Source organism: Muscardinus avellanarius, assembly GCF_963383645.1.
Source record: "Muscardinus avellanarius genome assembly, chromosome: 1".
In the NCBI taxonomy this organism is placed as follows: Eukaryota; Metazoa; Chordata; class Mammalia; order Rodentia; family Gliridae; genus Muscardinus; species Muscardinus avellanarius.
In genome coordinates, this window is record NC_137786.1 from 175,924,867 (window position 1) to 175,950,759 (window position 25,893).

Here is a 25,893-nt window from a genome sequence, read left to right on the forward strand (position 1 = left end):
GGATTACAAGTGTGCGCCACCATGCCGGGCCATGATGGCATTTGTGAGTTACTGGGAAGTTGGTTGATGGAGGTCATTGTGAATATCCATGACTCTGGAGTGGGGTTGCTCCTGTGCAAGGAGAGATATTTCCCAGGAAGATATTAGCAGTGCCTTTGCCTACAATGGTGTTATATCTTATGTGTATAACAAACAGATACACATACTTCCTCTGTTTACTATGAGGCGATCTGAAGGACAGAAATTGGGACCACTTAGGAATGCAGCACTAGATACCTGGAGCCAGATGGCTGTGGAATTGAGGAAGGCCCTGAACATATCACTTTGTTCCTGGCAGGAGGATTATTGGGATTAAGTATAAAAGGACCTTCTATCTTCTATTAAACTGTAAAATCCTGAGAACAGGGAACTATGTCTTACTCCTTTGTTTCCCAAATGCCTGTAATACTTCTTGACACAGGCATTTATAAATTATTCAGCTTTCATCTTGTTTGCTGTTTCTTTCTATTACTATAGGATAAGCTATGATTTTGCCTATAAGTGCCAGGCTTTCTCGCATCTCTAGACCAATAGAAGACACATGTGCAATTTTAAATTTTTCTGGTAGATACAATAGGTAAAAAGAACAGGTGAAATTAATTTTAGTAATATATATTTTATTTAACCCATTGGATCCCAAAATTTCAACAGATAACCAATATAAAAATAGTTATTGACATATATTAGTTTGTTATTTTGTTGCCAGTAACACAATACCACAGGTAAGGTGAGTTATAAAGAAAATTTATTTTGACTTACCGTTTTGGAGATGCAAGGAAGAGGGACCACATCTGCTTTTGGCCTTCTTGATGGCAGAATCCTGAGGTAGCACACTGCTGTATCACATGTCATGAGAGAGGGAGTGTGTGTGTGTGTTTGTGTGTGTGTCTGTGTGTGTGTCTGGTCTCCTTCTTATAAAGCCATCAGGATTCAATCATGGGTGCTCCACACTAGTAATTTCTCTCTAATCCTAATCATTTTCCAAGTACCATAGTCAGATTAAGTTTTCACAGATATATGTACTATATTACATACACAGATTGAGCATCCATAATACAAGAATTATGGGGATTGAATTTCAACACAGGAAGCTTTGTGGGACACTCAAACTCTAAACAGTAGCAACATTTTATGTTCTTTTTTAATACTGTCTTTGAAATACAGTGTGTATTTTATAGGAGATACCTCAAGTTTTTGGAAGCAAAGACCTTGGCTTATTTGTAGCTGGCATGTATCATATGTGCAAAGAAATGTTTTGTGCATGAATTAGTAACAGGAATATGTGGTGGTTTCTAATGTAGCAACTGTAATGGTAAATGTATTGTGGTTGCCCTGAACTCAGGTAGAGCCACCAGAAATGGCTCATGTGCCATAACTTTGATGGCTCTGTTGTAAGCTAATAACACTGACACTGGGCAGATAACACTGTTACTGGAGGCATGGAAGGAAGGAGATGGGGAGAGATGCCACATTCATATGACTGCCTTGAAACTTGCTAGGGTTAGTGACACCAGGCTCAGCCTCATAAGAAATTTGGCAGAAAGTGGTATGTGAATAGGAAAAGGCTCATTCTAAGTCTCGTACCTACTGGGTTATAATCTTTTGTAATATTTTGATGAGAATTGCATATGTAGGCCAGAGGTAGCTTCACTATATTTTTTGAACTTCAGGGCAACTCCTTAGGACTTTTTTTTTTTTTTTTTGGTGGTGGTACAGGGGATGGAACCCTACACTCCCAGACCTATTTTATGTTTTATTTGGAAACAGGGTCTCTTAAGCCAGCAAGACTGGCTTCAAACTTGCACGATTCTCCTGTCTCCACCTCCCAAGTGCGGGTATTACAAGCATGTGCCACCACGCCCAGCTCCTTAGGACTTTAATGTAAAACAGAGCTAATGTTACCATTTGAACATTCAGAGTCCTTAGAGAGGCAGGGTCTAGTAAAGATAGAACAGATATTCCATTAAAAAGCTATTGCTTTGACACTAAGAGAGGAACCAATACTAATAATATGGCTATTCAAGTCTATACCTGAACTCTCTAAATATAATCTTCATACATTTCAAGGTTTCTTTAAGATTATGTTAAATGTTGAATATGAACTTTTTGTAAGTTATTATAAAACCTTACATAAATATTTTTATCTCTTTGTTGACATGCATTAATATTAAATATATTCTTAGTTCCATAGATATGAAAATGAAATAACATAGGAAGTACCTGGCATATAGGAGGTGATTGATAAATAGCTGCTGATAATGTTTTATATGTTTTTTTATTGTAGAGGGTAGCTCTAGTATTTTCATCAAAGTATATTCTACAGATTACTAGTTTCATGAGGAATTAGCAAAAAAGATATTTTGTGATTAAATGAGTTTGAGAATATATCATCCATAATATGAGATTCTGGATGAGGGGACTGCAAGAAAACTTTTACAAAAGAGAGGATACCTAAATTGGGTTTTAGACTGAATAGAAAGAAGATGAAATAAAAGTTGGCTTGATAAAGAAGGCATTCCAAGGAGAGGAATTCAACAGTGGAGTGTTTTAGGGAAATGATAAATAGCTTGGTTGTAGTTTGAATATAAATTTTGTGGGTGGGGAACACATGACTAGAGAGAGCACCAGGGCAAAATTATAGGAGGGTATTGTATACCTAGCTAGGGAATTGTACTTTTAGTTACCCTTTAGTTCAGGATAATAGTGGAGCTATTTTCTAACAATATTCCCACCTACATCCTCATTAAACATATTTTAGGCATATCAAATTAGGGAAAGGGTAGAGAAAGCATGTTTTGCTTAAAACATATCATATTTTAAAGTTCTGGGGAGTTGAGCATTTTGATACACACCTACCTAATTATAATTACCACTTTTGGGCAATGAAAAGCTATTGAACAGCTTCATAAAAGGAAAACACTCCAAAATATCCAAGATATAGGCACAGGCAGTGACTTCCTCAATAGGACTCCTAATGCTCAGGAAATAATACCATCAATAAATGGATAGCATCAAACTAAAAAGATTCTACACAGCAAAGGAAACAAAGTGAAGAGAGAGCCTACAGCATGGGAGAAAATCTTTAGAAGATTAATATCTAGAATATATAAAGAACTCAAAAAACTAAACACTAAAATAAAAAATAACAACCCATTCAATAAATGGACAGATGAACTAAGCATACACTTCTCAAAAGAAGAAGTGCAAACGGCTAAGGATTATATGAAAAAAATATTCAACATCTTTAGCAATCAGGGAAATGCAAGTCAAAACTACACTGAGATTCCATCTCACTCCAGTCACAATGACAGTCATCAAGAATACAAATAATAAATGCTGTTAAAGATGTAGGGGGAAGGGAACCCTTACACACTGTTGGTGGGAACATAAATTAGCATAGCTGCTATAGAAATCATATGGAAGCTCCTGAAAAAACTAAAAATGGAGCGAGCATATGATCCAGCTTACCACTACTCAGTGGTAACTTGCAAAGAGTTGAAGGCAGCATACTTTAGAGATACATGCACACCTATGCTCATAGCAATACAATTCACAGTAGACAAAATGGAACTAGCACAGGAAGGAAGAAAGCTGAGGTCGAAGAAGAAGAAAGCTGAGGTTCATTAGTGGAAAAACTAAAACTGGGGAGTTGAGCATTTTGTGAATATAACAAAATTCACATTTTGTGAATATAAATATAACATTGTTAACCTGGACACTCAGTATCAGGAGGGAAGGAAATAGGGAAGCGGGGTAGGGGGAGGCACCAAGTACTGTGTGAATATATGCCATTGTCAACATGGTCCACATTTGATGTGAAACTATAGTGCACCAATAAATAAATACTACTGGGTTTCTACTATGTGACATGTGCTGGGGATATGGTGAGAAATAAAATGCATATAACTCTAAAAAAATTTTTTTAAATCAAGATAATAACATAGATGACTGGGCAGGAGACAGACTGGTTAGAAGGCTATTATATTACTTAATTATAAATATTTAATATAGTGTTAATTTCTCTGAAAAAGGAGAGCATTTAGCTGGGTGTGGTGGCACATGCCTGCAATCCAAGTGCTTGGGGGGCTGAGATGGGAGAACACAGGTTTGAGAACACAATTGAATTCAACAGTTTTAGCAAGTAGCGAGACTCATCAACCTATCAAGATCCTGTTTCAAAAACAAAAATAAAAAGGTCTGGGGTCTAGCTTGGAGGTAAATGCTCCTGAGTTTAATCCTCAGTACCATAGAATAAGGAGAACTTTTAAAAAAATTCTCCAACATGTAAAAAAATTATTTAGGATAGTAATGTTTTAAACTACCCAATTTATATTTGAAGATAGAATTCACCTAATACCAGAATCCAGGAAAGGACAGTGCAGGAAAATGAAGCCAATCTTAAATATAAAAGAGATACAAAATCCTAAATGAAATACAAGCAGATTGAATTCAGTAGTTTAGTAAATAATAATAAACTGTGACCATGTAGGTTTTATCCTAAGACTATAAGAATGACTTAGCATTACAAGATCTATCAGTGGCCAGGCATGGTGGCGCATGCTTGTAATCCCTGTGCTTGGGAGGCGGAGACAGGAGGATCGCACAGGTTGGAAGCCAGCCGCACTGGCTTAAGAGACCCTGTTTCCAAATTTAAAAAAGTATAAAGTATATAGGTCTGGGAGTGTAGCCCGGAGGTAGAAGGGTTTCCAGGGACCCCAGTACTACCAAAAAAAAAAAAAAAAAAAGAAGATGATCTATCAGTGTAATTCATCTCTGATCTCTCTTGATACTCAAGGGACTTGATCAACTCCAATAAAAACTCTTGGCAACTAGAGGATAGATGGAAAACTTCCTGAACTTTATAAAGTTTATATACTAGAAAATTGCATAAATATCACCCATTGTGGTGAAACTTTAGGCATATTCCTTTTAAGGCTAGGAGTAAGACAAGGGTACTATTTTTAATATCTTGTAGATTATAGTCCAATAAGATATGAAGGAAAATGAGTTTTAACGATTTGAAAAAAGCTTGGCATAGTGGGGCATAGCTGTAATCTCAGTACATAGGGGGCTGAGATAGGATGATTGCAGGTTCAAGGCCAGCCTTAGCAATGTAGGAGACCCTTTTTCAAAAGAAAAAACACAGAGTTTCCATCTAACTCCAGTTAGAATGGCAGTCATCAAGTATACAACCAATATTAAGTGCTGGCTAGGATGTGGGGAAATAGAAACTCTTACACACAGTTGGTGGGACTGCAGATTAATACAACCACTGTGGAGATTAGTATGGAGACTCCTCAAAAGACTAGGTATTAAACCACCTTGAGACAGAAGGATCACAGTTCAAGGACAGCCACAGCTACATAGTGAGGCCCTTTGCAATTCAGTGAGATCCTGTTTCAAACGAAAGAATAAAAAATAGGGCTGGAGGTGTAGCTCAGAGGTAGAATGCTACTGGGTTCCATTCCTAGTACCTCAAAAAAAATAATAAAAAATAAACCACCCTTTGACCCATCTATACCACTCTACAAAATAAGAAAAAAATATGTAATTTGCAGGAAAATGGATAGAACTAGAGAATATTATGCTAAGTGAGATAAAAAAGTCAAAGGTCATGTGTTTTTTCATATGTGGAAGCTAGAAAGAAAATACGAAACAAAAGGTCTTCAGATAAATTAGAAGAGAGACTAGTAGAAAAGTGGGAAGGGATGAGAAGGAGATGGGGAAGAGAAAAAGGAGCATTGATGAAGGAAACAGCCCAATGTTCCATTCATATATGAAGGTATCACTATCTCACTGACATGTAGGAGGAGCTGGATGTTGCGGCGCATTCATATGATCTTATATAAATGGATCACAGTCCTTACGTAAGAGATTCCCTCTCCAGAGGAAGGGAAAGATATCCACAGCAGAGCTCAGGAAGTCATTACTAAAGGTACTTAACATTGTGTTTCAGGAAAGCTAGGAAGAGTTTAAAGAGGGATTCAGATAGAAGAGCTGTATTTTGAAATTGAGATAGAATTACAATATGTGACAAAAAACAAGGGAGACAATCATTGTTCTTTTATTTTGCAGAGGTGAAAAGTTTTCTTTTGGTTCTCCTGGGTTCCTTGAATTCTGATGGCAGTTAAAATTGAGTATAATTATCATTGCAACTGGGCAAAATTTGCTGTATCTTACTGTTTTTTGTTTTTCTCCTAGGCGGCGATCATTAGTAGAGTTCAGTGTAGGATTGTGGGTTTGGATCTGCGAGGTCATGGTAAGTGAAGTTGTGTGTGTGTGTGTGTGTGTGTGTGTGTGTGTGTGTGTGTGTGTGTGTTTTACTGGAAATTGAACCCAGGGGCATTCTATCTCTGAGCTATACCCCGGTCCTATTTTTTATTCTTTATTTTGAAATAGGGTCTCACTAAGTTGTGGAGGGCCTCAGTAAGTAGTGGTGGCTGGCTACAAATCTGTGATCCTCCTGTCTCAGCCTCCCAAGTACTGGGATTATAAGCGTGCACCACCATGTTCGGCTAGCAAGTGAAGTTCTTAATTAGCCATTTGCTTAGTGACATGGTCACCAGGTCCTTTTGAATAAATTTAAATATTATAAGTTCTAGTGTGGTCATAAAAATATCCCAGTGTATTCCATGTAAGGAAATCCTTGCTTCCAGCTAAGGTACTCTAATTATCCTCTTAGAGTAACTAACAATAAAGATTTATCTGTAATGTAGAAAGAAAACCCTTCCTAAATCCATCATATAAAATTATATAAGCCCCATTTTATTGTCCAAAGATGTGATTTTTTTAAAAAGAATACTTATGATTTTATAATTCCTATTCTTGGGAATTTAATTTTTTTTAGTTTATTTTTTTATTGGTGCATTATATTCATACAACTTATTGGGGTAAAAAACTTGTGTGTACAAACATGTACTCATTGCTGATTTAACCTCTACCCAATTCCCACCCCATTCCCTCCCCGTCCCTCCCTCCCTTGCTTGGCTTAGTGATTGACTTCGATATGTTTAAGTACATTGTGTGTTTTAGAGATTTTCCTCTTCCCCCCTCCTTTCTCCTCCTTTAGGTTGTCTTGCTTGCTCCTTTATAGGATTTCCTCTTTCAAGAGTTCCTCCTATGACCCATTTCTCCCTAGCTCTCACATATTAGGGAAAGCATCTGATTTCTTATTTTTTGTGACTGACTAATCTCACTTAGCATAATGTCCTCCAGGTCCATCCATTTCCCTGAAAATGATGTAATTGAGTTTTTTTTTTGATGGCTGAGTAAAATTCCATTGTGTACATATCAGAATTTAATTTTTTAAAATATTTTCTTTTTAGGTGAAACAAAAGTGAAGAATTCTGAAGACTTGTCTGCAGAAACAATGGCGAAGTAAGTAACCATATATTACTTATACATTGCCTGGTCTCTGAACTGTTATAAAAATAGTTTTAACTGTACCACTCTGCTGATTGAGATTGTTGGACAGTGATTATCACTGAGAAAATTTCACTCTAGTCTCTCCTATACTTTTTCTTTAGTCCTTACTGTTTAGTCTTCAAGGACACCTCTTACTTTTTTGGTATATCCAATGTAATGGTTATCACAAAAAATACTTGCAATTTGTTCAGGCTTTTGAAAAGTTTTATCCTTTTAATGAAGTTGAATAGAATCTGGATATCTATTACAGACACAAGCTTGGAAAAAGAGTTGAATGTAGGCAGCCTTGAGAGTATGTTAAGGTATCCTGCCTATAGTCTTTGGCAGTGTCGTAGATGAGAATAGAGTGTTATAGTTAATTATACATCAGGCCCCAGAGTAAACAATGAATGTAACATATACTGTGGCTCCTAACCCTGCTCACTCATCAGTCATCTGAAAAGTTAATAAAAATGCATATGACTTTGCCTTACCCCTCACCTGCTGAATTAGTATTTTTAGTGGTGAGATCTAGACAATTATATTTTTATAAAGCTCTATAAAGGAATCTGAAGCAGCTATGACTGGTATTTAGAAACTATTGACTTTAATTAGAGTAAATTATAAGTCTGTTAACCATAGCCACCTTTAACATAGGTAAATATACCTCTCCTAAGCTTAGACATGAATATTAAGTGAGTACGTTTCAGACGTCTACCTTCATACATAAAGCAAATATCATAGGATGCTTCCAACTCAGTTAATGTATATTTTAAGATGTGAACATAGGTATCTTTCAATGCATCTTTTTATTTTACTCATTGATCTATAACTAACAAAAAGTTATTTGAGAATTATTCTAGAAATTATATGTTGGTATTTGTTCTAAACTTTAGTCTGTTTTCTTTTTCAAAAATTTGTCCTCCAAACCATATCTAACATGGTTTTGGGTTAATTAATTGAACCTATAAGATTTTTTTTTCTGTCCCGTTATTTTGATATGTAGGATTAACTTTGGAGTATTACATTTTTATTTTTCAGAAACTATATATAAACTATATACATAGTCTCTGAATAAAAGCATCTTGACTTTGACTTCATGGAATTACCCCAAATTCATAGTGTCCTATGCCAAGGAGAAATGGCTTTAAATATACTCAGTGAAGTATAAGGAACCTGTAGCTTTTTTTTTACCTTGGTAGAAATTTAATGATATTCTGATAGACCAAATTAAATTAATTTACTTGGCCAATCTTACAGTTGGCAAGTATGTCCTCTTTTCATTATCTGTAAGATAGTAATAAAAACCCTTTCAGATAGGGCTGCTAAAGGATTGTATAAGATGATGTTACAAGGAAGTTTGTAGCATATAGTAGGCACTTCCCTTAATTCATTTTCTATTGTTATAAATGAACACTGCAGATTGAGTAAACGATAAAGCATAGAGGTTTATGTAGCTCACAGTTCTAGAGTCTAGGAAGTCCAGGAGTGTGGTGCTTTCATCTGGAAAGGGCCTTTCTTGCATCATAGTCTGGTGGAGGGTATCACATGGTGAGACAGAGCAAGCAACTAGAGAGAGCTCTCTTATAACAAAGCCATTCCCAGGCTAACCCACCCATCCACAAATAGATTAATCCATTCATGTGTGCTCTGCCCTCATGACATAGTCACTTCCTTACACCCCACTCCAGACACCATTAATGTAGGAAGTTGAGGGAGACATTCAAACCATAGCAGTGCTGAATAAATATTAGTTCTCTTTTCTTTCTTTCATACCATTTTGTCTTTTGGAGAGAACTTTGTGTTTAGTATAGAAGCAGTACTGGTATCCAAGGAGCTTTGACTTTCAGTCTTAACTTTATTATCTCTTTAGATGACTGCTTGAACTGCTTTACTTTATTCCTTAGTCTTTAACTAATATATATATTTGTGTGTGTGTGTGTGTGTGTGTGTGTGAGTCTTTTCTTCTTTAAAAAAATCAATTTCTGCAGAATTCATTGATAACATTTGCCTTTGCCATTATCAGTATTGTGGAAATTATATTTGAAAGTTTGTGTCTCTATGTTGATACCTGCTACATTTTATTAACACTGTGAGAATGCTTGAAATATGTAGTGATACTAAGCAAAACAGAAATGTCTTTTGAAGTTGACTGACTCAGTTACTTCCAATGAAAATTAGTAGAGCTGGTGGTCTCTAGAAACATATCTTATTGGTCGTATTGCTATAGCAAGGAAGATCTGTGTGCAAATAAACACCAAAGTTCATATCAAAGCTTTAAAGTTTGACTTTGTTAAATAGGCTCACTTTTAATTGAAAACCAGAACAAAAACCAATAAAAATTAGCTATGAATACCTTTCTGGTTTCTTAAAGCATTATACTTACATGTATAAATGTTCATTTTTCAAACAACAATACATGAAAGATTTTAAATAATAACACTAAGAATTGAACCCAGGGGGCATTCTACCTCCGAGCTACACCCCCAGCCCTGTTTTTATTTTTATTTTTTCATGCTTTTATTGATTCATTAGAGTCCCACAGTATTACCCTAGCCCAATTTTTATATTTTATTTTGTAACAGGACCTCAATAAGTTGCTAAGGCTGACTGCAAACCTGTAGTTCTCCTGTCTCAGCCTCCCAAGTACTGGGATTATAATTGTATGCTATCATGCCTAGGTAGCTCACTACTTTTAAAGTACATTCACTTCTCAGACAATTGTAAACACAATCTAAAACCAGGTGTGATGGTGGCTGTACTTGGTGGGCTGAGATCGGAGAATCATGGGTTTGAAGCCAGGTTTGAGGCCAGCCTTAACAATTTAGTGAGTGTTTCAAGATAAAAAAGTAAAAAAAAAAAAAAAAAAAAAAAAAGGTCTGGGGGTGTATCTCAGATGTAGAATGTCCCTGGTTTCAATCTCCAATAAAACACACACACACACACACACACACACACACACACACACACACCCCACACACACACACATACCAATTTAAAACAGTAAATGATACTCATCTTAAAGATATTGAAACCTAGTGTCTGAGAGACTAAGTAACTAATGCAAGATCATATAGTAAAAAATAAACTGAGACTGATACCCATCTTTTGACTCCAAACTTTTTTACATTATAGTTAGTAAAATTATATTGAGGCAGAGAGTTCTAAACTTAGGTTCAAATTATTTGTCCAGATCATTAAGCTTAGGTTCAAAATAAAGGTATATGTTTAAGTAATTGAACTAAATGTGTAGAATAGTGAAATTGTGACATAAAGGAAAATCAGAAAGTTTGGGTTCTTGGTCCTTAACTTGCCATTTACCAGGTATGTGGCTATCTCCATAATTACCAGGGAACATGTTAGGAGATTTATATAAGCATGTTTGTAAGATGGTCCTATAAATCTCTATAATCTCCCAGGATTATTATTTATAGGCCAAAGGAGGGAATCTAGGAAAGAAACCTATTTTTACAGTGTATTTTCAGCTTTTTTCTACTCTTTGCAGAGACATTGGCAATGTAGTTGAAGCCATGTATGGGGACCTCCCTCCTCCAATTATGCTGATTGGACATAGCATGGGTGGCGCTATTGCAGTGCATGCAGCATCAGCTAACCTGGTGCCAAGCCTCCTGGGTCTGTGCATGATTGATGTTGTGGAGGGTAAGTTTTTTTTAGTACTAACCAAATCAGAATCATTGACTTATAGAAGACATACATGGTAGATTATCATCTTGTTTTAATTTATTGTCAGCTCTCTTCATCTTAAAATATCTTTTATCTCTATCTTTGTATCTTTTAAAAATTATATAATCACTTTTCCATGCCATCAGAAACATCATCAACATCTTTTTAAGGCTGCATAATATTTTAATCATGTATTATATCCCATAATAATATTAACCATTTAAAAAGAAACTGCTGTATCTTTTACAACTCAGCCTGTGAAGTCATGCTACTATTTAATACAAGTCAGCCCCAGGAAGCAAAAACATTATTTGAGTTCTATTGGAAGCTGGCTATCACATTAGTTTTGGGAAGTTTTCTTAAACTGAACCTTAATCTTAAACTGCACCCAAGCATCACTGAATTCTGCTGGCATCAGGGAAGATATGTAGCATTGACTCAGTAAGTGTGCATGCTCAGAATAAGATAAAGGCTGTGGTTAAGTTTTTTGTTTAACACCCAGGTACAGCCATGGATGCACTTAATAGCATGCAGAATTTCTTACGTGGTCGTCCTAAAACCTTCAAGTCTCTGGAGAATGCTATTGAATGGAGGTAACCCACAAATATATGTTGTCTTAATTTCAAATATTGGATTGTAGCTTTTCTTTATCAGCTGAAGCATTAGATTAAAGGAATAAAAGGTCACTTTTCAAGCTTTATTGGAAGGGCATATGAGGAAATATTTAAAGAATAGAATTCTCATTTGAATACTTTATATTTTTTTAGAATTGGTTCAGTTGCCTATCCTTTTCCACAATCTATAGGTTCTAGTAGGATTTTAGTAGTTACAATTTATCTGCTGTCTAGCTGCCTCTAAAGTGAGAGGTTGGACTAGGAGGTCTCTAAGGTGGCTTCCATCTGATACTCCATGGTTTTAGACTCGCTTCCTGTGTTTCAGGTAAAATGATGGAGAAACGGAGGTTGGAAGTAGGTTCCATTCTCTAGAACCTATTTGGGTTTGAGGTAAATGAAAACCTTATAGGTTAATAGTTTTAATAAAAAGTGTTAACAAAATTGGCTATGGCTTCTTTCATTTAGATAAAGGCCTTTCAGTCATGAACTTACTAATTAATTTAGTCAGCCAGGTGTGGTGGTACACAATTTTGTAATCCCAGATTTTGGGAGAATGAGACAGGAGGATCCTGGGTTTTGCAGCCAGCCTCAGCTGGCTGAGTGAGGCTCTTTGCAACTTAGTAAGAACTTGTTTCAAAGTAAAGAATGAAAAATAGGGCTGGGGGTATAGCTCTGAAGTAGCATGCCCCCAAGTTCCAGCCCCAATACCATATACACACACAAAAAAATTAATGAGTATTCTGAAGGTAGAACTGATATAACTGATTAGATATTGGGAGAAAAGGGGGTGACAGGAAAAGAACTCAAGATTGAATTGTAGCAAATGGATGAACAGTAGAAACAGAAAAGTCAAATTGGCAGCAAACAGGGGCAAAACTACTGTTTTGTTTGGATACATTGTACTTATCACAAATTGAGTGTAAATATTAAGTAGGCAGTTGTATATACTAGTTAGAAGAGGCTGAGCTAGAGACAAGTGGCAAATTGTGATCACATAGATAAGATTTCAAGCTGAAAGATTGAATATAATCATTTAGTGATTTGATGTTGACAGAAAAAAGGTGTGAGAGTTGAGTCTTAGGATATTCCACAATATGTAGAAACTGGGAAGAAGATCCAGCAAAAGAAACTGAGTAGTCACAGTTGGTAAGGTAGATGGAAAACCAGGCGGGTTAGCAAGTGTTTGTAGATAAGGGGACAGAGCAGCTATGTCAAATGCTGCAGAGATCAAATAAGGTGAGGACCAAGGAATGACTTTTGGATTTGGTGTGATAGAGGAGCGCTTGACAAAAGAAATCTCAGAAAATACGTGAGAGATAAAAATCTTCTGTAAGTTGGGCATAAAAGTTGGAGAAGGAATGAGGTAACAAAATGGAAAAAGCAAGATGATTCTTTGAGGGAAGTCTTACTGTATAGGAGAGCAGAAAAATGAATTAATAGCTAGTAATAAATGTGGTTAGAATGTCTTTACTGACCAGATAGTACAGTGTGTTTATGACATTTACTAGAGAAAAAAAAGTGACAGAGAGGACAACCAGGCCAGGCGTGGTGTCGCACGCGTGTAGTCCCAGCATTCGGGAGGCAGAGACAGGAGGATAGCGGTCCATGGACAGCCTCAGCTGCTTAGCAATGGCCTCGCAACTCAGTGAGATCCTGTTTCAAAAAATAGAAAGATTAAAAAATAGGGCCGGGGGTGTAGCTCAGAGGCACAGTGCCCCTGGGTTTCATCACCCGGTCCTGCAAAAAAAAGGGTGGGGGGAGGACAATCGAAGGAAATAACATCCTTTCAGAAACAAAGAGGGATGGGAACAAGTACCGAGTCTTGGCCTGGGTATTGAAAGACTTATTACAAATCTAAGTGAAAATGTAACAGGTATTTTATATATTTGATAAATATAGGAAAAGAGATTTTCATATATTAAACAGGCATAAAGACACGGCATGGTGACACACCCCCATTATATCAGTAACAGGTATTTTACATATTTGATAAATATAGGAAAAGAGATTTTCATATATTAAACAGGCATAAAGACACGGCATGGTGACACACCCCCATTATATCAGTACTTGGGAGGCTGAGAGAGGAGGTTCAAGGCCAGCGTACGGTAATTTAGTATGACCCTGTTTCAAAAAAAATTAAAAAGGCCTATATGTGTAACTCAGTTGTATAACACCTTTGGATTCAATCCCCAGTACCACACACAAAAAAAGAAAGGATAAAGACAGACTGGTGGGTTTTATAGACTTAATTGGTGGTTGAAGATGAAAGAGTAGTTTTGATTGCTTCTCTTTATCTTTAATGACATTAAGAAATAATGCCATTATCTGAGAGGAGGCTTTAAATTTTTGCATGTTGTGTGTGTGGGGGGGGTCAAAACCCATGATAGGCAAGTGCTACCCCTGAGCCACACCCCCTCAGGCTCTAATTTGCTTGATATTTTTTTTAAGCTAAAAAGTTAAATATTTCTCCTGATTAAGGCACTGTTTCCTGATCTACCTGGAATATGCACTCATTTTGCTTTGCCCTTGTGTGTACTTAGGTAACAAGTACCAGAAGACTAATCTATTCAGATAGTCTAAGCTCTGTAACACGGCCTGTGTCTTTGTACCACAATCTGGACAATTTGTAAACAACAAAAGTTTATTTGGCTCATGGTTTTAGTCACACGACTTGCATCTGGAGAGGGCCTTCTTGCTTGGTTACTATGTAGCAGAGGCGTTCCATAGTGAGAAGGAGAGGGCCACACTCACTGTATAACAAACCCATTTAGATGAGGACATTCATCCATTCATGAGGGTAGAACCCAGCCTCATGAATCATCCTCCTGCTGACTTTAATGTCACAGTGCCTTTCTTTGTTCACAATGTGCTCTCTCCCTACAGTGCTCCAACTACCCTCTTTAATTTCTGGTTAATTTCTTATCTTCAGTTTAGGCAGGACCTTGGAGAAACTTTCTTCAACTTCTTTGCAACATTAAGTGTTTTCTTTGAATCGTGCCTTATTCTATTAATATTATCTGTTTCTGTCTCTTTCTCCTTGCTGAATGATGTGCTTTTTTGAACATAGACATAGCATATTGTTCTCTTAGTACATATTTGTACATCTGAAATAGCTACAATGTCTTTAATTGTTACTACCTGGTTTAAAATCATAATAACCAGGTGAGGAGTCAGTCCTCCATAGGAAGTAGAATGGGCAACCACCAGTTTTTGTTAAGTCCCACAGAATGTGCAGAATTATCCATCTGATTCTAGTAATGTGATAAGATGAATGCTGACTAACCTCCTCTTTTCTCACTTTCTTTCCTAGTGTGAAGAGTGGCCAGATTCGAAATCTGGAGTCTGCTCGTGTGTCAATGGCAGGCCAAGTCAAACAGTAGGTCATTTTTTTCCCTTGGGCTGGTTAGAAGACAAAATATGATAAGCTAGGCGTGGTGGTGCACACTTGTAATCCCAGTACTTGGGAGGCTGAGACAGGAGGATTGCAACACAGCCAGCCTCAGCTACTTAGTGAGGCCTCCATAACTTAGTGAGACCCTGTTTTAAAATAAAGAATAAAAAATATGGCTGCATATGTACCCCAGTACCACAAAAAAGAAGATAAAATATGATAAATTATAGATCACTATTTTACACATGCTCTACCATCTTGATATATGCCTTTATTATTTTAGGTAATTTTATAGGTGAGTTGAGTTGGGCCAGCCATATAGATTTTTTTCTGTCCTTTTTTTATTTTTTTATTTTTTATTTTTTGGTGGTATTGGGGTTCCTGGAAACCCTTCTACCTCCGGGCTACACTCCCAGACCTATTTTTATACTTTTTTATTTGGAAACAGGGTCTCTTAAGCCAGCACGGCTGGCTTCAAACCTGCACGATCCTCCTGTCTCCACCTCCCAAGCGCGGGGATTACAAGCGTGCACCACCACACCTGGCTATCCTTTTTTTTAGAAATTCCAAAGCCAGTTAATGTTGTCTATATAATACTAAATTACATTAGCATACTCCTAGGTGTTAAAAAGTGAAGCATTCCAGTTTTAATTTAATTTTTTTTTTCTTTTTTGGGGATTGAACCCCAGAGGCATTCTGCCTCCAAGCTACACCCCCAGCCCAATTATGTATGTCATTTGGAAACTGGGACTCACTAGTTATGTAGAGCCTCACTAAGTTGTCGGGGCTGGCTTTGAACCTGTATCCTCCTGTCTCCTGTCTCAGCTTCCCAGGTACTAGGATTACAAGTGTCCACCACCATACCCAGCTAATACTTTAATTATTAACAATTAAGTGTCCATGTTAGTGTTGGCAGCTCTAGTTTTACCTTGGTAAGTCTCCTTCTAAACTCAATCCTGATTGTAAGGAAATTATAATACAAACCTAGCATAGCCGGAGTGAAAGCCAGATTTTAAGGATGAGCTAAGATTATTTTCTGATCTTTCTTGATATAATTACATGAGTCCTGGGTATTGCTATGTAGCAACAGAATAAACTTTGGCTGAACTGAGAATATGTTATCGAGCAGAACAGGAAATATTTTGTAGAACAGACAGCAAGAGTTAGATGAAAATGATAATGGCATTTTCTAGGGCTTGCTGTTTGTCAGGCACTATGTATGCAAAGCATTTTATATATGCTGTTATTTTTATTTATTTTTATTTATTTATTTTTATTTTTGGTGGTACTGGGGTTCCTGGAAGCCCTTCTACCTCCGGGCTACACTCCCAGACCAATTTTTTATACTTTTTTATTTGGAAACAGGGTCTCCTAAGCCAACGCACGTGGCTAGCTTCGAACCTGCGTGATCCTCCTGTCTCTGCCTCCCAAGCGCGGGGATTACAAGCGTGCGCCACCACGCCCGGCTATGCTGTTATTTTTAAAATCTTGTGTTATGGTAAAATTACAAACATGTTAGAATAATATAATCAACCCCGTACTCACTGCTTACTGACTTCTGGCCAGCCTTGTCCTGTGTGCTCATTTCCTTTCCCCATGCACAAAATATTTTGAAGGAAATTACAAACAAATGTAATTTCTTCTGTAAGTTTTTAATATGCTTTAGAAGATAATGCTCCTTAAACATAATTACAATGGCATTATACCTAAAACTTCCTTATTATCACCAAAATCTATTCAGCATTTATATTTAATATTTATATTCAGTATTTATATTACCTCACAGTTTTAAATTTTATTTTTTATTTACTCATAACAGTTGTATACACTTATGGAGTACAATATGATATTTCAACATATGTATACATCATAATGACTAATTTCAGGTAATTAGTATGTCTATTACCTTAAACATTTATTTCTTGATGTTGAGATCATTAAAAATCCTCTCTTCTGGCCTACATTATATACTACATTATTGTTAGCTTTAGTCATTCTATTAAGTTATTCATAAAATAATTTTCAAGTTAAAATTAGAATCAAAATAAGGTACTTAAGCATTTGGTTGTTATAGCTCTTAACTATCTTTAGTTTTCACTTCTAACTCTAGAATCAAAATAAAGTGATACATAAGCAGTTGCTTGATATATCTCCTGAGTATCTATAGGTTTCACTTCTGTTTCCTTGCAATTTATTTGTGAGGAATCCTACTTGTTTGCTCCATAGAATGCCAATAAAACTCTTGTCGCCTCAGTGTGCACTCAGGATATATTTTCTCCTTTTTTTTTTTTTTTCCCCCTGTGTATCAGTATTGCTGCAAGAACTGAAAACCAGTCTCACATATTCTCCCTGTCCTTTCACAGTCCTGGAAATGCAGATTTTCATATCCTTTTCCCAGGAGCATTGTTAAATGTTAACTAACAGTTTATTATAAAAGGCTGTAAGAGCCACACATGGTAGCACACACCTGCAATCCCAGTACTTAAGAGGCTACGACAAGAGGATTGCAGGTTCAGGCCAGCCATACCAACTTAGCAAGACCCTAAGCAATTTAGCGAGAACCTGTTTAAAAAAAAAAAAAAAAAGGCTGGGCCAAGAGTATAACTCAGAGGTAGAATGCCCCTGGGTTCATGGTTCATTCTGTAGACACACACACACACACACACATACACACACACGAATATCTCTGAAATAATTTGTGAGAGAAAAGAGGTTTGTGTTAGCACATTTTTTTTTTAATCTAGGTGTGAAGGAATTACAAGTCCAGAAGGCTCAAAATCTATAGTGGAAGGAATCATAGAGGAAGAAGAAGAAGATGAAGAAGGAAGTGAGTCAGTAAACAAGAGAAAAAAGGAAGATGACATGGAGGTAGGTGAAGGCCAGCATTCTTAGAAGAGTGTAGGGATGGTTCCAAGTTTGATTTGATATTTTAGGGGGCAGAGACAGACACTATCATAATAAATACTCAGGGTAACTCTATGGTATGAAGCACTGTTGTATCTCATACTAATTGGAATATAAAACTTAAGTATATACCCTCCCCTCAGAAAGACTGCTTTCCTACCAGGCTTTTTTTCATCTTGTAGTTTCTCTCAGAAAATCCCACTTCTGCCGGGTGTAGTGGTGCACACTTGGGCACCTGAGACAGGAGGATTATGGTTCTTGGACAGCCTCAGTCAGTGTGGCCCTTTGCAACTCTTTTCCAAAATAAAGAATAAAAAATAGGGCTAGGGTTGTAGCTTGGAGTTAGACTGTCCCTGGGTTCTATTCCCAGTACCGCAAAGGGGGGGGGGGGGATCTCCTACCTGTTTACTCTAAGCCCATCCAGATCTAAGCTTTGTGAGCCCAGTATAGCACTGAGTGTCAGTATGACAGAATTTAGGACTTTATCTTTTGGACTTGTGTCTGTTAAGTCATAGATCTTTTATAAACCACATTCAAAGATACTATGGTCTCCTGCAGGTCATCCCTAGAATACTAATTCATCTTGTCCTCCAGTTATGCAAAAACAATGTTCCAAACAAGAAAAATGTGTATTATCAGGGCAGAAACTGATGTTCTGCCTAAAGTTCCCTCCTCATTTAGCTCAGGGTTGTATGAATATATGTGTTCTGTGAGTATCAGCAGAGCAGTTGATTTGAGGATAGAGAAGGAAAGGGAAGTTTTTTCTTGGAAATGTCTGGTGACTATGAGCAGCAGGCTTTCTGGGATAGATTATGGCAGGGAGTGGACTTAGTAAAACCACATACTCCTTTGCATTTGGAGATGTTACTATTAGCAAGGAGAGTACATTTTTTAAACCTTTTCAGAGTTTACAAAGATATAAATAATGCATGGTCTCTCTGCCCTCCCACTACCCTGTGAGGTAAGGGGAGATCTTTTCTTTCATATTACAGTGGGGCTCAAGTTAAGATTCTTGTCCAAGGTAATCAAGCAGGTATTTAGTAGATTTGAGATTTTGATACATTCAGTTGCTTTTTATATATTAGGAGCTATGCCTAGTACTTCACATTTATCATCTCTAATTCTTGTTTTAGTTCTGTATTATAAATATTATTACCATTTCATACCTTAAATATAAATATTTGCCCATGGTCACATGTAAATGTTAGAGCTAAAATATACCCACATCCCCATATTTTCAGTTCCTGACTCAGCCTCCCAAGTACTGGGATCACAAGCATGCCTGTAGTCTCAGCTACTTGGGAGGATAAGATGGAAGGGTCATTTGAACCCAGGAGTTTGAAGCCAGCCTGGACAACATAGCAAGATCCCACTCCATTTAAGGAAAAAAAAAAAAAAGGAAGCCGGGCGTGGTGGCGGCACACGCTTGTAATCCCAGCATTTGGGAGGCTAAGACCAGAGGATCTCAGTTCGCGGACAGCCTCAGCTATTTAGTGAGGCCCTTTGCAACTCAGTGAGACCTGGTTTCAAAATAAAGAATAAAAAATAGGGCAGGGGATGTAGCTCAGAGGTCAAATGCCCCTGGGTTTCATCCCTAGACCCGCAAAAAAAAAAAAAAAAAGGGAAAAACTTCTAATTATCTAGAAGATGGAAATTATGACAACCTATACAAGACTGTTTTGAGGATTAAATGTATATTAAAATGTCCAGGGTATAGTAGGTCCTTAATGGGTGCTAGTTTTCTTCCCTTTCCTTTTCCTTGCAACCTCGTTTTTATCCTATTCCTCCAGGGGTTTCCCTCACACACTCAGAATTTGCTCTTATTCCTCCAGACTAAGAAAGACCATCCATATACCTGGAGAATTGAACTGGCAAAAACAGAAAAATACTGGGATGGCTGGTTCCGAGGCTTATCCAATCTCTTTCTTAGCTGTCCTATTCCTAAATTGCTGCTCTTGGCTGGTAAGTATATGTTCTTGTGTATTAGTCACCTTGGGTGCCATAACAAAATGCCATAGATTAGGTGACAACAGACATGTATTTTCTCAGTAGAATATATGATATGTATTTTCTTTCTTGGAAGTCCAAGATCCAGGTACCACTAATATTGGTTTCTGGTAAGGATTCTTCTCCTAGTTTGCAGACTTTTTGCTCTCACATAGCCAAGAGAAAGCAAGATCTCTTCTTATAATTAGAGCGCTACTCTTAATGACTTTTTTTTAACCATAATTACTTCCTTATAGGCCCTATCCTCAAATATAGTCACACTGGGAGTTAGGACTTCAACATAAATTTAGCGGGACACAGTACAGTTTATAGTAGTGTAGTATAGTATCACCCAGATATAACCTTTATAAAACTATTAAACAAACAGGTAGTGACTTTCAAAGTAGAATATCATCCTTCCCCATCTTATGTCCCTTTTCCTTTCCACATCCAGTCCCTACTCCTAAGCATAAGTTTCTACCTGGGATGACCTGATTTTGGTCAGACTTTTGTACCTAGTCAAGCGCAAGTCTTTATTCTAAAGCTAGATTCAGTTATATAAGGATATTTTGAATATTATAAGAATCAAAAGAGTAAACCTTGTTTCCAGAATCCATTTTAAATGAGCAAAATTGTTTCAGGGAAATTTCAACATGAAAAGTTTTATCTGGTAGCCGGGCGTGGTAGCGCACGCTTGTAATCCCTGCGCTTGGGAGGCTGAGACAGGAGGATCACACAGGTTACAAGCCAGCCTCAGCTACTTAGTGAGGCTCTCATCAACTTAGTGAGACCCTGTTTCCAAATAAATTATAAAATAGGTCTGGGTGTATAGCCTGGAGGTAGAAAGCCTCTGGGTTCCACCCCCAGTACCACCAAAAAGAAAGTTTTATCTGGTGAGAATATATCCTCTGGGCTGGGCGTAGTGATGTGCACTTATAATCCCAGCATTTGGGAGACTGAGATAGAAGGATCTCGGTTTGCAGATAGTTTCGGCAACTTTTTTTTTGGTGGTACTGGGGTTCCTGGAAACCCTTCTACCTCCAGGCTACACTCCCAGACCTATTTTTATACATTTTTATTTGGAAACAGGGTCTTTTAAGCCAGTGCATGCGGCTGGCTTCAAACCTGCACGACCCTCCTGTCTCCGCCTCCCAAGCACGGGGATTACAAGTGTGCGGCTCTTTGCAATTCAGTGAGACCCTGTTTCAAAATAAAGAATAAAAATTTGGGCTAGGTATAGCTCAGAGGTAGAATGCCCCTAAGTTCCATCCCTAGTACCACACACACACACACACACACACAAAATTATATATATACATATACATATACATATACATATACATATACATATACATATATATTCATCCTCTGGGAGTTAGGATTGTATTAACCTGAATTGAGAGTGTCATTGTGTCTTAAAACCTTGTAACAATTTTTACTTAGTACTTAAACAGCAAAGCCTACATCACAGGGCTTTTCTAGTAAGCTACTTATGGATTCTTTTGTTTTCATCTAGGTGTTGATAGGTTGGATAAAGATCTAACGATTGGCCAGATGCAGGGTAAGTTATCCAGAAATTATGCCTTGGATCCTTTTCTGAGGGCAGAGAAATGGGAATCATGTGGAAGTTAATATTGTAAGATATAATGAGGTATGATGGAGAGAGCAGGAATTTTTTAAGTCAGACCTAGGTTTGACATCTATCTCTACTCCTGACCTACTATGTGATTATGGACAAGTATTTTCCTTTTAGAGCATTGGTTGTCTTTTTTTCTATCTAGAAATTAAAATTATAACAGTGCCTGTCTTTCAAGAGTCATAAGGATTAAAAATGAGACAGTAGTTTGACAATTAAAAAGCAGGAAAAAAAGGGAGAGGGAATGAGTGGGAATTGGGGAAGGGCTAAATGAGTGATGTGTGCATGTGTGCCTTTACCATCTTGTACTCCATTAAGATATGTGACTGCAGTGCACCAATAAAATATTTTTTTTAAAAAGCCAGGCATGCCGGGCGTGGTGGCGCACGCTTGTAATCCCCGCGCTTGGGAGGCAGAGACAGGAGGATCGCGCAGGTTCGAAGCTAGCCGCGCGTGCTGGCTTAGGAGACCCTGTTTCCAAATAAAAATGTAAAAATAGGTCTGGGAGTGTAGCCCGGAGATAGAAGGGCTTCCAGGAACCCCAGTACCACCAAAAAAAAAAAAAATAAAAAAAAAAAAAATAAAAAGCCAGGCATGGTGGCGTACACTTGTAATTCCAGCATTTGGGAGGCTAAGACAGGAGGATCGTGGTTCACAAACAGCCTCAGCTACTTAGTGAGGCCCTTTGCAACTCAGTGAGACCCTGTTTCAAAATAAAGAATAAATAGGGCTGGAAGTGTAGCTAAGAGGTAGAATGCCCCTAGGTCCCATCCTCAGTACTGCAAAAAAATAAAAAAAGAAAGAAAATTACAGAGTACCATACAGGTATGTACTATTATGAATGGAAATATTCTAAATACTAATCCATATTTTTATTATTGTTAGAGTTTTTTAGGAAAGGGAAATACCCAAGATAATCCAAATACCAAAAGGTATAAAATCTGTTTAGAAGACAATGGTGAAGTGGTAAAAGCAAAATGTCCAGCGTTAAGGAAATAGGTTTTGAATATTGCTTTCTTAGTAATGGTTTTATCCTGTGCGGATTACTTGACTGGCCTCAGCTTCAGTTTTGTTAGTGTATAGAGTGAGAAAATTTATGGCAGTCCCAAAGGGCTTGAGAGGAGCACTGTGCACAGGTGCAGGTGTGTTGGCTGTGTGGCAGTAGAGGCAATGGGACCCATTTCCTGGAATTTCCATTGTTAGTATGAGTGAAAAATTTGGCATCTTCTCGTTCTGTCTCTCTCTCTCCATTCCGTTCCTCCATCCCCCTCCCTCCACAGCATGGGGATCTACCCAGAGCTTGACACATGCTAGGCAAGTGATCTACCAAATGACCTATATCCCCAACCTGTCTGTTCCCTCTTAGTAGCTAACACAAGATTTGTGAGCTTATAGTATTCCATAGGACAATGTGAGATGGTATTTAATACAGTGCCTTACATACCAATACTCAAATAGTAACTTTTTGTAATAAAAATTTTTCAAATTCATAATATAGCTTACAAACCCCTTAATGTGGTCCCTGCTTACCTCTCCAGCCTTTATTATAAACTACTCTCATAAGCACCATGACAAGCTTCTTTTATTTCCAGGAATAAATGCCATATCAAACCTTCTTTTTTTTTCTTCCCTTTGTGTAAGCTATTCTTTCTGTGTGGGAAGCTTTCCTGGATACCTGCTGGATTGCAAAGCCCTCTCCCTTGCTCTTATAGCCCAGTTTCATCATAGGACCTACATGCTGCTCTAAGGTGTTGATTTGTGTGTTTTACTTCCCCACTGGACTATAAACCCCACAAAACAGGAATCATTTCTTGTATGTGTCTTGCCTGAAGTAAATTCACACTAAATAGGTACAGAAAGAAAAAGTGAAGGTAGAATGATTGGCCCAAGGTTACAATTATAGGTCTTAATATCCCTATCAAAGACTTGGTAATTGGGTACAGAGTTTTTGGGGAGTAAATTTCTGGGCTCCTAGAATGATCCGCGAGGCTGCAGAGGTGGTAAGGGAGGTCTCTTACAGTCCCTGAGTTTGCTGGCTTTGTTTCCTCTCCAGGGAAGTTTCAGATGCAGGTCCTTCCCCAGTGTGGCCATGCAGTCCATGAGGATGCCCCTGACAAGGTGAGTCTGGTACTCAACAACCGTGAGAATAACGTAGGATGTCGTGGTGCTATGATAAACCTCGGAGTGTCAGCCTGCATTATCTGCAGCTGCTCTGGGGTCTGTGCAATTCCACCAGCTCCCCAGACCTCTCCCTGACAGCTGCTCGTGGCCTAGGCGGCACTTGCTGTTTCATCCCAGGGCCCTGTGGTTAAGATCTTAAGGTCTACTTCTCCATTAACCCTAAAAACTAGATGAAAGAAGGGATGATGGGGATAGAAACTGCATTGTAAACTCTAGTCACAGGGATTAATATGGGCCCTCCTGAAGGAAAAAGGTGCTTTGTGACTCGTAGGGAATAAATAGGCCCTCATTCCTCTTGACATCTCTGGAGCCATCCCTGGCAAGGATGAAGAAAGGAGTCTTCTCGCCTGGGTGCTTTCGATTTCAAGCTGCCCAGACTGATGGGATTCATGAGGACACCACCAAGCCTACCCTTCCAACAGGGGCAAGCCCACAGGACTGCTTGCTTTCAGACGACCTTGACTATCTTTTCCTTTTTCAGGTAGCAGAAGCCGTTGCCACTTTCCTGATCCGGCACAGGTTTGCAGAGCCCATCGGTGGATTCCAATGGTAAGGCTATATAAAGATTAAGAGTCCAGAAGTGCTGGCCAACTCCAACACAGGTGTTTGCAGGTAGTGAATATCTCTGCCTTAGCTTTGCCTGGTTTGGGTCACCATGCCTTTCTTCTTCCTCAATAAAAAGCCTGGCATGTGTGTTCCTACCTTGGCTATTTGCATGTTCCGGTCTAGTGGGCTGTTGCTGAGGCTGTACTTAAGTCATGCTAATCTCCTGCCCCCACTGTTACATGCATTTTTTTAAAATGCTCCTTTCTGTGGAGGCTAGAATGGGAATCAGTACTTGTACCATGATGTGTCCTATATCTTATACCCTTCTGCTGAGCAGAACTGGGAAGGCCATGGAGTTTGTGTAGAAATGTAGAGCAAGTTGCATATGGTGGCACACACTTGGAATCTCAGCATTTGGGAGGCCGAGAGAGCTACTTAGTGAGGCCCTGTGCAACTCAGTGAGATCCTGTTTCAAAATAAAGATGAAAAAATAGGGATGGGGTGTAGCTCAGAGGTGGAATGCCCCTGGGTTCCATTCCCAGTACAGAAAGAAAGAAAAAAAGACAGACAGAAAGAAGAGAGAGAAAGAGAGAGAAAAGAAGGAAGGAAGGAAATGTAGAGCAGGCTTTTCAGCCTCAGCACTACTGACATGTTGGAGGGGGGCTCTCCTGTACATTGTAGGATGTTTAGCAGCATCCCTGTCCTCTATATAATTAGATGCCAGTAGCACCTCCTACACACAGTTCTGACAACCCAAATGCCTCTACATACTACCAGATCTCTCAAGGGAGGCAAAAATTAGAAAACCATTGGTCTAGAGGAAGCAAGGGACCAGGCCTCTCATCCTAGGAAGCTCTTTATCTCATTAGGAAAACACAACTGGACTTTGTTGGAGAGGTATATTGACCAAAACCACATGGTTCTGCCCCACCTCACAGAGCCCCTAGTCTGTTACAGAAGGCCTATAATTCTCGGCCCAACTGCCTGACCAGGAGGTACTGCTGCCATTGGAAAGCCTCTCCTTTTGATGATGATTCAGGGGAACTTATTGAACACACTTATAAAGTTTAAAGATGAAATGTTTTCTGCCTCATACAACTCTAAATGCTAGAGAAATGAGAGTGACAGAGTGTAGGCAAAAGAGATGATGACAGGCCCTGATACAGTGAGCCACAAAGATGACTCTGATGCCTCATCACTCCTCTACAAACCTACCATTGATGGATCCTCAGAATCAATGAAGACTTAATTTCTCTTAATAGATAGTGTCTGACTGGGGCCCCTGGACCATTTAGAGCCTTAATGAGGGATATGCTGACAGCACACCTGTGTCTAACCCAGGCTGGAGCCAGAGGAGATGGGACTGCTCTTCCAGGACTTTGGTGGTCCTTAGGGAGGGCTTCCTGGAAGACAGAGCAAGCAGGAGGGAAGCTCGTGTGTGGTTACAGTTTTCCTTCCTTCTCTTTCTACTCTTGACAGCGTGTTTCCTGGCTGTTAGTGACCTG

The 25,893-nt window shown here is 38.3% G+C and overlaps 1 protein-coding gene across 1 annotated transcript in view; it reads left to right on the forward strand.

The window, feature by feature from the left end:
* PPME1 (protein phosphatase methylesterase 1) overlaps positions 1–25,893 on the forward strand; it is a gene marked incomplete at its 5' end in the record, with an annotated part of 46,828 nt that extends 20,935 nt beyond the window's left edge. The window contains 11 exons of the mRNA XM_080692832.1: positions 6,241–6,298; positions 7,365–7,416; positions 10,949–11,103; positions 11,630–11,720; positions 15,055–15,120; positions 17,880–18,003; positions 19,872–20,001; positions 21,542–21,586; positions 23,715–23,779; positions 24,324–24,391; positions 25,868–25,893. Coding sequence (XP_080548958.1) covers positions 6,241–6,298; positions 7,365–7,416; positions 10,949–11,103; positions 11,630–11,720; positions 15,055–15,120; positions 17,880–18,003; positions 19,872–20,001; positions 21,542–21,586; positions 23,715–23,779; positions 24,324–24,391; positions 25,868–25,886 — 873 coding nt within the window. The 3' untranslated portion in view covers positions 25,887–25,893. The remainder of the gene's footprint in view (positions 1–6,240; positions 6,299–7,364; positions 7,417–10,948; positions 11,104–11,629; positions 11,721–15,054; positions 15,121–17,879; positions 18,004–19,871; positions 20,002–21,541; positions 21,587–23,714; positions 23,780–24,323; positions 24,392–25,867) is intronic.